Below are 15,339 nucleotides of genomic sequence, written 5' to 3' on the forward strand. Positions count from 1 at the left end.
GTGTTTTTTATGGCTTGCTGTTCACAAGGAAGGCTCATTACCACTTTCTCAAGAGCACCTAGACATGGGCAAGAAGTGTCAACCTTGCCAATTAAACTACATCCTGAGAATAATTCAACAAATTTAATTATCTAGATTAAGCAAGTCAATTGTTGTACTGAGCATTAGAAGATAGAAAAAGCAATAGGTCACTTAGCCCCCTTAAGTCTGCTTTTGAATGGGTATGCATTCTTGAGGTATCAATGTCATGGTAGCATTTATTCCTTATTACTTATTTCTCTTTAGAAGGTAATGAATTCTTGAGTTCTTGAATCAATATTTCCTTCTGCCATTCAATCAGATCTTGGCTGATCTGTATCTTAATCACATCTGCTTATCTTGATTTCCTTAATATCCTGTGGTGCATGTTTGTGGTATATTATAAGTTTTGAGAAATTGGAATTTTTCAGAGGTTAGAAAGACAATTTTGAACAGAAAGGCCAAACATCATTTCCAAGAAAGCATGTAATTTAAGTTACCTGCAAGGTACATGGGATGTTAAATGATGAAATGCTAACAAACTGGAAGTTTTATAATGACACAAAACCAGTTGGTCAGAAGCCAGAATCAGCCAGTAGCGAAGACAGTTTCACATCAGTAGAAGGGCAGTTAAGATTGTTAAGTCTTCAGGCTGAAAAAAAGCCTCCCTACCTTTAGGGGAGATGATGGCCTAGAGGTATTATCACTGACCTATTAACTGAGAAGACCTAAATAATAACCAAATGTCAAGGGTTCAATTCCCACCATGATGAATTTGAGTTTAACAAAAAAAATCTGAAAGTAAAAGACTAATGATAATGCTGAAGTCGTTGCCAATTGTCAAACAGAACAATTTGGTTCACAAATGCTTTTTAGGGAAGGAAATTACCTGATCTTGCCTGTGACCCCAGACCCATAGCAATGTAATTGACCCTTAACGGACCTTCTGGGCAATTAGGGATGGGCAATAAATGAAAAAGATGCTATGTTTCTCTTAAGTGTAAATAGTCAATGGTCAGTCTGTACTTTTGTGCCTTTAAAGCACAGAACAATGGACAGAATCATACTTTGGAAATGAACAGAACGTCTGAAAGAAAACATTTCCAACTTTGTTATTTGAATAATTAAAGAGTTCACATAGGAATGATACTTTACTAAGATGGGGTATATGTAATGGATATTGTTGGGAAAACCAATATACTTTTATAGTTTTTGACTACTTATGTTAACATCTTTCTAAATGATTAGATATATGTTTTCATTCCTTTTTGTATAAAGCTTCTAGCCTTCCCTTCAAAGAACATTGAATTTGTTCAGTGATTGGCTATCTGATAAACAAAACACACAATACAAAGCTTCCAATCTATCAAGCCATGTTTCTGGTTTGCCTGGTATTGGCATCAGCGTGTATCATAACACCTTTTTAAATTTTAACCTAGCCTTAACAGTTGTTTACTGTTAATTTTGGAAGAAAAATGTTAGTATTACTGATTTGAACAAAAGCTTGAGCCTCAGAAGATGGGGCACTGAGTTGGATAATAAATGTTCTGTAGCCTGACACCACCTGCACATTAATAAATTAGAAGCCTTACATTTATTTCATGAAGGCCAGCAAGTTGATGGGCTCTGAGGGTCACAAGATTACAATTCTCTGCACTTTAGCAAACTCTGTCAATTGGTGAAAGCACCATATCCCATCAAAATGACATTTCTGGAGGGAAATGAACATAGAACATAGAACATTGAATGTTACAGTGCAGTACAGGCCCTTCGGCCCTCAATGTTGCACCGAACTGAGAAATTTAATCTGATGCCCATCTAACTTACACCATTCCATTATTATCCATATATATGTCTAATGTTCACTTAAATGCCTTTAACGTCAGTGAGCCTACTACTGTTGCAGGCAGGCCATGCCACGCTCCTACTACTGGATGAGTTATAGAGTCGTAGTGTCATAGAGTCATAGAATTGTACAGCACGGAAACAGACCCTTCGGTCTAACCCGTCCATGCCAACCAGATATCCCAACCCAATCTCGTCCCATCTGCCAACATTCGGCCCATATCCCTCCAAACCCTTCCTATTCATATACCCATCCAAATGCCTCTTAAATGTTGCAATTGTACCAGCCTCCACCACTTCCTCTGGCAGCTCATTCCATACACGTACCACCCTCTGTGTGAAAAAGCTGCCCCTTAGGTCTCTTTTATATCTTTCCCCTTTCACCATAAACCTATGCCCCCCAGTTCAGGACTCCCCGACCCCGGGGAAAAGACTTTATCTAGTTATTCTATCCATGCCCCTCATAATTTTGTAAACCTCTATAAGGTCACCCCTCAGCCTCCGACGCTCCAGGGAAAACAGATACAGCTTGTTCAGCCTCTCCTTATAGCTCAAATCCTCCAACCCTGGCAACATCCTTGTAAATCTTTTCTGATCCCTTTCAAGTTTCACAACATCTTTCCAATAGGAAGGAGATCAGAACTGCACGCAATATTCCAACAGTGGCCTAACCAATGACCTGTACAGCCGCAACATGACCTCCCAACTCCTGCACTCAATACTCTGACCAATAAAGGAAAGCATACCAAATACCTTCTTCACTATCCTATCTACCTGCGACTTCACTTTCAAGGAACTATGAACCTGCATTCCAAGGTCTCTTTGTTCAGCAATACTCCCTAGGACCTTACCATTAAGTGTATAAGTCCTGTTAAGATTTGCTTTCCCAAAATGCAGCACTTTGAATTTATCTGAATTAAACTCCATCTGCCACTTCTCAGCCCATTTGCCCATCTGATCAAGATCCTGTTATAATCTGAGGTAATCTTCTTCGCTGTCCACCACACTTGCAATTTTGGTGTCATCTGCAAACTTACTAACCATATCTTTTATGCTAGCATCCAAATCATTTATATAAATGACAAAAAGTAGAGGACCCAGCACTGATCCTTGTGGTACTCCACTGGTCACAGTTAAGAAACTACCTTGATATCCGTCCTAAATCCAAACTACATCCTGAGAGTAAATTAACAAATTTAATTTTCTAGATTAGGCAAGTGAATTTAATTTAATGCTATGCTCCCTCGTGTTAGCCTTCACCATCTGAGGAAAATGGCTCTCATTACCACCCTATCTAACCATCTTATTATCTTATATGTCTCGATTAAGTCACCTCTCAACCTTTGTCTCTACAAAGAAAACAGCCTCAGTTCCCTCAGCCTTTCCTTGTGAAATCCTCCTTCCAAACCAGGCTGCCTCCTAGTAAATCATCTCTGAACCCTTCCCAAAGCTTCCACATCCTTCCTATAATGAGGTGACCAGAACTATACGGAAGCATCCAGGTGCGGCCTTACCAGTGTCTTGTACAATTGAAGCATGACCTTGTGGCTCCGAAACTCAATTCCACCCCCCCCCCCACCACCCCCAACAGCATTCAAAACTGTATACGTGTTGTTGAGAGGAGCCACCACAGGATATTCCTGCACTGCCTGCCAGTTCCCTTTCCTACCTCTGACAGTAACCCATCTTCGTTCTTCATGTGGCTGTGGAGTAACTACCTTCCTATAACTCCTCTCAATAACCCCCTCTGCCTCCTGAATGACCCAAAGTTCATCCAGCTCCAGCTTCAATTCCCTAACATGAGGAGAACTTCCCACCAATGAAGTCAGCAGGGACACTAGCAGTGATCCTTACCTCCCACATACTGCAGGAAGAACAATCAACTGCCCTAACCTCCTTTCCTGCTATTCTAAATACCCAAACAGACTGCTGAAAAAATGAAACTTGAAATAAAATATTTGTCACCTTACCAGCGGATGCACAGAACTTTTTTTTGATTTTGGTGTTGCTTCTTAAAAGCATTTCCAGATGCATCTGAGAACTGCAGACTCATTAATTTGGCAGATGTCCTCTGTAGTACTTTGAATTAATTCATACCAAGTTGGAATTAGGAAAGTATTAGCATATAAATGGAAGTCAGCATGTATTTGGTTAAGGTGAAGTTAGACAATTTTGAGAACTGCTATTAAGGTCACTTATAATTACCATTATCAGCCTTTTGAAAACTTATACCATGCTTAAACTACTGAGTAAATAAAGTTGTTTTGATACAAAAATGGCTTTATAACAAGCTTCTATTTCTGAATTGTACCAGAGTCATGCAGGACAGCATTTAGCCTAAGTCCTTAAGGCATATAAACCTCACTCTTGGTGAAAGGCTGTAGTTTATATTACAAAAAAAAGTTTGATGTCAATTCGAACTTTGCTGCTGTCTGCAACTGGGATAGTTCTAATGTAGACAGAACCAAACCAATATATTATTGTACTTGAAGCCAATAAAACAGAATATTGTGTGGGACATAAAACAGGCAGCAATGCAATACCATCCATTTTATACTCCCACCCAAGCCAAGTAGCTCACCCAACAGACTTAGCTACAAAATCAAAATTGATTTCAATTACACAAAAATGGTCTTGTTTCATTATTCCCACATTTTCTACTGTTTCTACATGAAGTACAGCATATGTCAATTATCCACATTTCATTATTACTTTAGTGATCAACTGGCAATGAAACAAGTACTCTTTCACTACAATAAATTAAATTCTGGAACAGGTTAAGAGGTTTGATGATTGTTGTCTGTTGTAACTTCATTATAATAATTTTGTTAAGAGGATACACAGAAAAAAGAAAGGGTTTGATGAAGAACACAATAAATTCCAAAACAACATTACACAATCGTAAATGAAATAGCAGAATATTTCTGGCACTTGTTGATCGTCCCTTTCAAATCACATCTGTAATCTAATCTGCTTATGTCAATAATGCTTAAAAGTCTAAGATTCTAGGAATCACTGTTACTAAAGTTTCTTCATAAACTTTTGTAACAGAGATGCCTATTGAGCAAATAGTTCCTGTATCTCACTGTACATGAAAGTTAATGGATAGGAAAAGTAATTCTGGTACTAAAAGCAAAACTAGTGACATAGCTGGCAAAAGAAATACTGCTTTTTTTTAAAACTAAAGCTTGTATATGAAACTTTGCAACTTACCCACCAGGGAAACAACTCACCAAATCATCTTTAGTAGCACCTTCCAAAACCAAACTTCCACTTGCTGAAAAACACAAAGGCTGCATGAAAACAACATCATCTTCAACTTGCAAATTATCCTTACTCAGGCGCATATAGTTGCTTCTTCATCTTAATTGGGTTAAAATCCTGAAACTCACTATCTAACAACTGCAGTTCCTGGGGATTACTTTCACCACATGCATTGCAGTAGTTCAAAAAAATAGTACATCATCAATTTCTCAAAGGCAACCAGAGATGTACGATAAGTTCCAGGTTTGCCAACAGCAGAAGCATCTTAAGAATTAATCAGGCACCTCCTGAATGTGTTGTCCTTAAGTCAAATACTGACCACATGCAATAAGTTGCCATTGACTGGTTTTCTTTCCTTGTAGTTTTAACTGTTTATTATTACTAAAGGATCACTAAAGGATTACTAAAGTCATGAGCTCAAAACTAATGAGCTTTTCCGACATAATGCTATCAATGTGCAAGTATGGATTTTGAAGCAAAAAGCAGTCTGATTAATCTACTGGGATACTTTGAGAAGACAGCAAGATTTTTCAGTGAAACATTCTGGGCTATATTTTCTGAAATATTTGTTAATATTCTTGGAAAAAGCTGGCAAAACTGAAGAATAGATATAGTCACAAAGGTTTGGAATAATGTGAAATTCTTTGTATTCGGTGTCTGTGTCTAGTGGATCATAGGAAGCAGCCATCCACTAAAGCATTTAGCACAGCTCTCATTGGGAGGGGATGACCACCCACTTCTTCAGGTTGAGAGTGCCGTTCGAGCAGATGGTGTCCTGGGATATCCTCAGTCCGTGGTGGCAATGTGCCTCACTCTTCTGGAGATAATAGCATCATAGATCAAAACAATAGATTCTGGATGTCCTGTACATCCTCCGCATCCTGAAGGGAATTTCAGCTGCGGTGTCTTCATGAGGTAGCTGTTCAACAGCTGCTGGCAGTTGCTGCTGATAGAGGGTTTACTGGCATATCTGCTCCTCAATTTTTCTGCACCTCCATTCCACAACAGCCACCGTGACAATGAGTCCAGCTGTAACTGGATCCATTGGTGATTGGTCCAATGGAGAATTGGTGAATGAATCTGGGGGATTATTAGAAACAGAACAGCTCCTTAGTAATGTGAGCAGTCAGCATTCACATCACTCACAAAAATACAGTTTACTATTGCCCCCTATCGGGTGGAACATAAAGGACTCCAACCGATGAGGGCCATTCAATGACTCTACTACACTTTGACATAGGAAATCATACTCTAATGTATGCAATACTCACCATGCCACATAAATATAATGGGAGATGGTAAGCACAGTAGGATTAATGAAACCTTATTCCCCCTAACACCTCGTCCACACAGCAATGATGAAATGCAATATTGTGTATGAAAGCAGTTTATCTCTCACCCATTTATCTCTCAGCCCCGGCCCACAAGCCTCATTCCTGATGAAGGGCTTATGCCCAAAATGTCGATTCTCCTGCTCCTTGGATGCGTCCTGACCTGCTGTGCTTTTCCAGCACCACATTCTCAACTCTGATCTCCAGCATCTGCAGTCCTCACTTTCTCCGATAAGAGCAGTTGGCAAATACTTAGTTTAAGGTGAAAGGAATTCAGCATTATGCTCTTGTGCACCATTTGACACCTTGAATTGTCTTTGTGAACAGTGACCCACAGGAAAGATGTTCAAGCTTGTCTGTAAGTAATTCTGCTTCACGTAGATGGCTATGACTAATTTATAAAGACCAATAACACAATCAAGATTGCTTGTGCCCATGGAATTGTATTCCACCTAGTTGGTCACTGCATGCATTTCACACCGACGGCTCTGTGATTATAGGTGTCTTTTACCTCTATTATGCAAGTGCTGTAATTACCCCTTCAATAATTTAATGTTTCTCAAAATTAGAGCCATCATTCTCAGAGAAAAAAATTAATTTATCCAACCCACACTGAATATGATGGCAACCATTTTTCATTTCCATTGTGCATTTGTGATTTGGGTAAGGATGAAAAGTGACACAGGTTGTACCTAACAGGTACAGGGGTGGCACAGTGGCTCAGTGGTTAGCACTGCTGCCTCATAGCATCAGGGTCCCAGGTTCGATTCCAGCCTTGGACAGACTGTCTGTGGCGAGTTTGCACATTCTCCCCATGTCTGCGTGGGTTTCTTCCACAATCCAAAGATATACAGGTCAGGTGAATTGGCCATGCTAAATTGCCCAAAGTGTTAGGTACATTAGTCAGAGAGAAATGGGACGGGTGAGTTACTCTTTGGAGGGTCAGTGTGGACTTGTTGGGTCGAAGGGCCTGTTTCCACACTGCAGGGAATCTAATCTAACAGAGTGAGTCACAAGGTCAGCCTAGTAATTTCAGTAATCCCCAAAATCTTCATGTTCCTTTCTTCCTTGTAATCCCTGTTGACCCCATCAGTTCTGAACTTTCACATGTTCCCACCCAGTTCTTTCATTTGTATCTTCAGCACCCTCCATTATTCCTGAGCTCTAGACTTGCAACTTATCTATGCCAACCATTGTACTGCCCTGACCCCCTGTCAAAACCAGAGTGGAGGCGATCACTAATGACCTCGCAGGAATCAATGTCTTTCGATGTGCTATCACTCCATAATATGTCGATTTCCCCAGTCACTGTTATTGGTCCCTGTGCAGCCCAGTATACTACCTCCAATTCTCATAACTGACTCCCTCAACTTCCATACCACAACAGTGGCCAGTGGTAAGTCCACTTAACTTTTGTGAACAGACACCCAAGACTGATGGGGGCATGATCACACCCCTCCCCCTCCAACCGTGACCATCGATGAGTGACTGCCCTGACTGATGCGTGGCCAGAGCCCTGGCTAATCTCTGTGCAGCTCCCTGACTGATTGACTGTCATCCCTGGACTGTTGATAGTGGACCTGCAGGATTGATGTGGCCTATTTCACTAATTGTGATAATGCTGAACCCCCTGACACTTACTGATTGATCGTGAGCAAGCCCTGGGCTGAGGTCAGATGCTGCTCTTGACTGCCTATGGTTGGATCTCCTGATTGATGAAAGTCCCTCTTGACTGCATGGACAGTGCTAAAATGCCTCAGGGATGTCATCTCCAGATTTGGGGTCCCCGATAACATAGAGATGGCCAGGGGGACTCACTTGACTGCTCGGCTCACGACTGGCATGAGCGAGGCACTGGGATACCATGGCGACATCACATCCCCCACCAACCCCAGTCATCAGGCATGGTCAAACAGATGAATGGCGCCCTTAAGACCACATTGACCCAGATCACCCAAGAAACTGGACTGAGCTGGCCAGACGCCTTGCCACTAGCTCTTTACACTATACCAGGCCAGGCAAAACCATTCAACTGGACTCACCCCTTTTGAGGTGCTTATGGGGTGATCTATGCCCACCGCTACCAGGCCCCCAAAGCTCTCCATGGAAACAGCCCTTCTCCTGACACAAGAGGCTCTGCTGAATTACGTACAAGCCCTTAGCAGGAGCATTAATGTAAAGCACGAAGAGGTCAGAGCTGTGCTGCCCACACCCCAACCAGTGCCAGTTCATCCGTTCCCTCCTGGGGACTATGTCATGATAAAATCATTGGAAAAGAACTCTCTCTCTCCTAGGTGGAGAGGCCCATACCTGATCCAGTGATGACCCAGACCGCTATGAAACTGGAAGGATGGCCCGAATGGACACATGCCACCTACTGCAAAAGAGCTCCACCTCCGACAGACAGGGATCAGACAGGAGAAGGCACCACTCAGAACGCCGAAGACGGATCCAGCAGCCATCACCATCAGCATCCTCAGCCTGACCTGTCTGACCATGACACTGTGGCTTGCCAGTAAACAGAGACAAGGGCTGAGATATTTAATAATCCGCCATGACTTGCGGGCCAACACTTCCTGAGGATGGCCCATGGCTGTGCTCAGAGATTTAACCAGATCCGCTGCTGTGTCTGAACTCAGGTCCCCTTACACTCTCACGGGAGTATTCCCTTAGCTTCTATCTCCTTTAACATCTCCGACATAGTGGAGTGGTGGCTGGAACCAGACAGGTCCCCTGAGGTTACCACACTAACAATACCACCAGCCATGGCCAAATACAGGGACAACGGCCCAGCCCGCTGGAGGTCTGCAGAGTACCATCTGGACAAATGTGGTTTTTACCCAGCCTACAACCTCTCCCATGAGCCCACAGCCCTGACCATTGCTGCCACTAACACACACGGGCCACCTGCAGGATCCATCTGTTTGAAAAGCACACAGCCATCCAGACTGGAGGCTGGCTGGAGCCGGTGCGCAGACTCCCTGCTCCTAACTCCTGCAGCACGCCGATTCGCTGCAGAAGGCAGCATTTTAAACATACAGGTCCTCAACAGGACCAGCCAGAACACCACCTTCCTCACTGTTGGACAGGGACCCAGACCTGCCAGCTCCAGACCTACAACGGCACCTGTTTCATCTATGGCCGCAAAGCCTACCCATGGCTGCAAAGCCTACCCATGGCTGCCGTTGCCCTGGACTGGGAGTTGCTATGTCGGGTACGCAGTACCATTCATTTATCACTCCCAGACCGGTCACTTCCCAAAGCCCATGACCCGCAGCAAACGAGCCCTTGCTGCCATTAAGACAGCTCTCTATCTGATAGCACCCCCCTATGCAACCCTGCGCTTGCACATGGAAGCCCACAAACTCACCGCTACACTAGAGGTGGTGGCGAATTCCACAGCTGAAGCGCTCACCCAGCTAAATGCGGAGGCGGTTTCCATTCGCACTGTTACCCTGCAGAACAGGATGGCCTTAGACTACTGGCTCGCTGCGAAAGGGGGCACATGCGCCCTCATTGGTGCTGACTGCTGCACTTACATTCCTGACCTCAGCGAAAATATCACAGACCTGGCCCAACATATTCGATAGGCAGCTTCTGTCCTGCTTGAGGAGAACTCCCACTGGGAACGATGGGACTGGGCAGCCTTCTGGCTGGGCTCATGAGGCACAGTCCTACTACAGGGACTGATAGCCTTCATTGCTATGATTGCCGGGATTATGGCGCTGGCCCTGGCCATCTGTCTGTGCTGTTCACGTCTGTGTGCAATACTGCTACCCTCTGCCCCCCCTCACCACTCAGCTAGTACGGATCCACTGGGGGAGCATTCCTGCCCCTGAGACAATCTCTGCGGAGTGAGACTCAGACACCAAGGGCTATCTGTCCGATGCCGAACCTCCCCATCTGACAATCCCCCCAGATCTGGCTATGTTGCCCCCTTCTCATCCCTCCTTTAAAAAAAGAGGGGGAATTGTGGGAAAAGATCTGACACCCTTCCAACCCACAGCACGGCCACATAGAACACAGAAAATCAAGCCCATCCAAACCATACAAGAAACACCCAGAGTGCCTCAGCACTGACCAAACAGGCTGACAAGTGAAACTAGACATGACCACAGTCACTCACAGACCAGGATATACACTTCCCAAGACAAACTGACAATAAGCTTCCTGGACCTGATAAACACAGCTGTCCCAAAGCCCTAAGGGCAGTCTTGTACTCCAGTGATGCCAAAGCCATAGAGAGGACAGGTCAGATGGAGACCCACCAGAATACCTCACTCACAGGAGAGCAACAATGAAAACACTTTACTGCCAAGAAAAGGGACGTTCTCACCTACCAACGAAGAGAGCTGGAATCTCCTGATCCTATTAAGAACCAATTGATGCTGCTGGATGCTTCATTGGATCTACATTCAGGACATTCTTCTGATAACTGCTTTGTGATTATCACCATCGTAACTGGATTACTTGACTATCAAGACCATTGCATTTTCACTATTTTGAATTAGCATCATTGTACTGTATTCCTATAAAAACTGGCTTGATTCTCAGCTCGGGGTAGAGAGTATCAGTTACCTGGACAGATTGCCTGTGCTGTTCCAGCGTGGTCAATGTCTCTTCTGCAATATCGCTGTCTTAATAAATGATTGTTAATTTCACTTCAATCTGTGTCTTGTGATCTCTGCTTTATTGGGCTAACTTCTCTGACAATTGTATAATTCACAGCTGAATTTGATCTTCCAAAATGCATCACTTCATATTTGTCCAGATTAAACTCCATCTGCCATTCTCTGGCCAAATCTGCAATCTATCTATATCCTGCTGTATCCTTTGACAATCCTCCTCACTATGTGCAAGACAGCCTATTTTGGTGTCATCCTCAAACTTACTAATCACACCAGTTTCTTCAGATAATTTAAAAATATTACAAATAACAAAGGTCCTCAGCACTGATCCCTGTGAGACACCATTAGTTTACTGGTCTCCATTCTGAAAAGTACCCTTCCACTGCTACTCTCTGTCATTTATGACCGTCAGTTCTGCATCCACCTAGCCAGCTCACGTCAGATTCTATGAGACACTACCTTTTGTACAAGCCTGCCAAGAGATACCTACTGAATGCCCTACTATGGTCCATGTAGATTGCCCTTCCCTCATGAATCATTCTTATCATCTCCTCAAAAGACTCAATCAAGTTTGTGAGACATGACCTTCCTTGCACGAACCCATGGTGCCTATCACTAACAGGTCTTTTGCCTCCAACGTGAATAAATACTGTCTCTCAGTATGTTCTCCAACAACTTTTCCACCACTGGTGTCAGGCTCATCGGCCTAGGTTATCTCTGATTCCTCTCTTAAACAGAGGAACAACACTGGCCATTCTCCAGTCCTCTGGAATCTCGCCTGAGGCCAAAGAGAATGCAAAGATATCTGTTAAGGCCCCAGCTATTTCCTCCCAGAGTATCCTGGGGTAGATCCTATCTGGCCCTGGAGACCTGTCTACCTTAATACATTCCAAGACACCCAACACTTCTTCATTCAATATGTTAACCTGCCTGAGAGTATTCACACCTTTCCCCAACCTCAACATCCCTCATGTCTCTGTCTTTGGTGAATACCAATGTAAAGTATCCATTAAGGGTTTCACCCATTTCGTCTGGTTCCACACATAATCTCCCTCCATTATCCTTGAGTGGGCCCACTCTTTCGCTAGCTACTCTCTTAATCCTAACATATGTATAAATGTCTTAGGATTCTCCTTAACCCTGCTGGCCAAAGACATTTCCTAGTCCTGTTTAGCCCTCCTAACGCCCCAATGGAACCTCTTTCTGCTTTCTCTATACTCTTCAAGGACTTCAACTGTTTTTAGTTGCCTAGACCATAGGTATGGTCCCTTTTTTTGACTAAGATAATGTGCTATAGAAGTACAGATAATACTGTAATTCATGAACAGCTTGAAGGGTATTGTTATATCTCTCTGAGGTAACACATTGGAAATCAAGTCCTGCTATTATCGAAGCTGTCACAAAAATTAAAGGTTTTATTGAGGTATACAAAATTCCTCTATTTACCTGTTTTTCAACCCAGGTTGATAAAAAGCATGGACTTGGTTTCTGTACGTAATAAGAATTGCTTTTTATTACAAATAAACAGATTCCAGCTACAGATAAATAATTATGAACAGGATTATAGGATTCCACATTGTCCTGGAAGCCTACAGAGGTAACTAAGTGAACCATTGATTTAAACCCAAGAAACAAGTAAGAGCTCTTTTCCTGTAGCCTATGGCATGCAGCTGAATACCTGATAAACGGCACACTGCTATAATGATTTTGTATTGATTCAGTCAACTTTTCCACAGATCATTAAGACCAATTGCGATGTGTACAGCTGACAACTGGTGCCATGGCCCATGACATAACTAGGAAGTACATTGTCAGTAGTTTACCATAAGAGCCATACAGTCATTAGGGAGATTATTGAGCAAACAATTAGGGCCTTCAAATGTTTAAAGGAAGCATAACTCAGGAGATATTATTGTTTGAAATGTTAGAATTCATAAAGAGGGTACGAAAACTAGCATAAGGGCCCTTTATATGAATGCTTGTAGCATTCGTGACAAGGTAGATGAGTTAATGGCACAAATCATCATGAATGAATATGATTTAGTAGCCATTACGGAAACATGGTTGCAGGATGGTCACGACTAGGAGTTCAATATTCAGAGATACCAGACTATTCCAAAGGACAGATAGAAAGGTAAGGGAGGTGGTGCAGCTCTGATATTTAAGGATGACATCCAGGCGGTGGTGAGAGATGATATCGATTCTATGGAGAATAGGATTGAATCAATTTGGGTGGAAACTAGAAATTCTAAGAAGAAAAGGTCACTGATAGGAGTAATCCACAGGCCATCAAATCATAAAATCACACTGGGACAGGCAATAAATAAAGAAAAAACTAACTGATGCTGCCTGGCTTGCTGTGTTCTTCCAGCCTCCTGCCTGTCTATTTTGGATTCCAGCATCTGTAGTTTGTTTTGTCTTTAACTCTGTAAATGGTATGGCAATTATCAAGGGAGATTTTAATCTACATGTCAATTGGTCAAACCCGGTCAGTCAGGGTGGCCTTCAGGGGGAGTTCATTGAACATATCCGGGATAGTTTTCTTGAACAGTATGTAATGAGACCGACAAGGGAGCAAGCTATCCTAGATCTGGTTCCATGTAATGAGACTGAAATAATTGATGATTTCATAGTTAGGGATTCTCTTGGAAGGAGTGAGCACAGTATGGTTGAATTTAGAATACAGATGGAAAGTGCCAAGTTAAAATCAAATACCAGGGTCCTGTGGTTAAACAAAGGAGACTACAACAGGATGAGGGAAAAGTTGGCTAAAGTAGACTGATCGCAAAGACTTTATCGTGGGATATTGATGAACAGTGGAGGACTTTTAAAGCAATTTGTCAAAGTGCTCAGCAAAGTATATACCAGTGAAAATGAAGGATTGTAGGAAAAGGGGTAATCTGCCATGAGCGTCTAAGGAAATACGGGAGGCTATCAAATTGAAAGAGAAGGCATACAAAGTGACTAAGATCAGTGGAAAACTAGAATATTGGGACAGCATTAAAGATCATCAGAGAGCCGCAAAAAAGAGCTATAAACAAAAGTAAGATAGTTTATCCGAATAAACTAGCTCGGAATATAAAAATAGAGAGCAGAAGTTTCTATAAATATATAAAATAAAAAAAGATTAGCTTAAGTAAACATCCTTTCGAGGATGAGAAGGGTAATTTAGTAATGAGATATGAGGAAATGGCCAATGCATTGAACAGGCATTTTAAATTGGTCTTCACAATGGAGGACATGAATAATGTGCCAGCACTTGTCAAAGAGACAAAGGTAAGGGAGGACCTGGAAACAATCATTATCACGAAAGATAATGTTGGGTAAACTAATGGAGCTAAGGGCAGACATGTCTCCTGGCCCTGATGGAATGCATCCTAGGATTCTAAAAGAGATGGCAGGAGAAATAGTAAATGCACTTGTGGTAATTTACCAAAATTCATCGGACTCTGAGGCAGTTCCAACAGATTGGAAAACAGCAAATGTGAGCTATTGTTTAAAAAGGGAGGTAGACAAAAGGTGGGGAATTATAGACCTGTTAGCTTAACTTCTGTCGTGGGGAAAATACTTAAGTGTATTATCAAGGAAGACATAGCAAGGCATCTAGCTAGAAATTATCCCATTGGGCATACGCAGCATGGGATCCTGAAGGGCAGGTCACGTTTAACCAGTCTACTGGAATTCTACGAAGACATTATGAGCACGGTGGACAATGGGGACCCAGTATATGTGGTGTAGCTAGATTGTGAAAAGGCATTCGACAAGGTGCCTCATAAAGGCGACTACATGAGATAAAGACGCAAGGCATTATGGGTAATATATTAGCATGTATAGAGGATTGGTTGACCAACAGCAAACAAAGAGTGGGAATAAATGAGTGTTATTCTGGTTGGCAATCAGTGACTAGTACTGTGCCTCAGGAATCAGTGTTGTGACTGCAATTATTCACAATTTACATAGATTATTTGGAGTTAGGGACCACATACAGTGTGTCAAAAATAGCAAATGACACTAAGATGAGTAGTAGAACAAACTGTGCAGAGGACTGTGAAACTTTGCAAAGTTTAAGTGAGTGGGCAAAGGTTTGGCAGATGGAGTACAATGTTAATAAATGTGAAGTCATCCATTTTGGTACGAATAACAGTAAAAAAGACTATTACTTGAATGGTAAAAAATTGTAGCATGCTGCTCTGCAGAAGGACATTGTGCATGAATCACAGAAGGTTGGTTTGCAGGTACAACAGATAATTAAG

General features: G+C 42.5%; 1 protein-coding gene across 4 annotated transcripts in view; it reads right to left on the reverse strand.

Annotated features, from left to right (window-relative positions):
• Nucleotides 1-4,157: 4,157 nt before the first annotated feature.
• ap3s1 (adaptor related protein complex 3 subunit sigma 1) overlaps nt 4,158-15,339 on the reverse strand; it is a 141,054-nt gene continuing 129,872 nt past the window's right edge. For 2 of the 4 annotated variants that reach the window (XM_087998448.1, XM_087998445.1), the window contains exon 8: nt 4,159-6,207. In XM_087998448.1, coding sequence (XP_087854574.1) covers nt 5,914-6,207 — 294 coding nt within the window. In that variant the 3' untranslated portion in view covers nt 4,159-5,913. Of the gene's footprint in view, nt 6,208-15,339 lie in introns of all 4 variants that reach the window. The other 2 variants (XM_087998456.1, XM_087998453.1) reach the window with 2 other exon arrangements.

Source organism: Chiloscyllium plagiosum, unplaced genomic scaffold (genome assembly GCF_037043375.1).
Source record: "Chiloscyllium plagiosum isolate Xiang-an unplaced genomic scaffold, Cpla_swu_hap1 HiC_scaffold_2, whole genome shotgun sequence".
Taxonomy (NCBI): Eukaryota; Metazoa; Chordata; class Chondrichthyes; order Orectolobiformes; family Hemiscylliidae; genus Chiloscyllium; species Chiloscyllium plagiosum.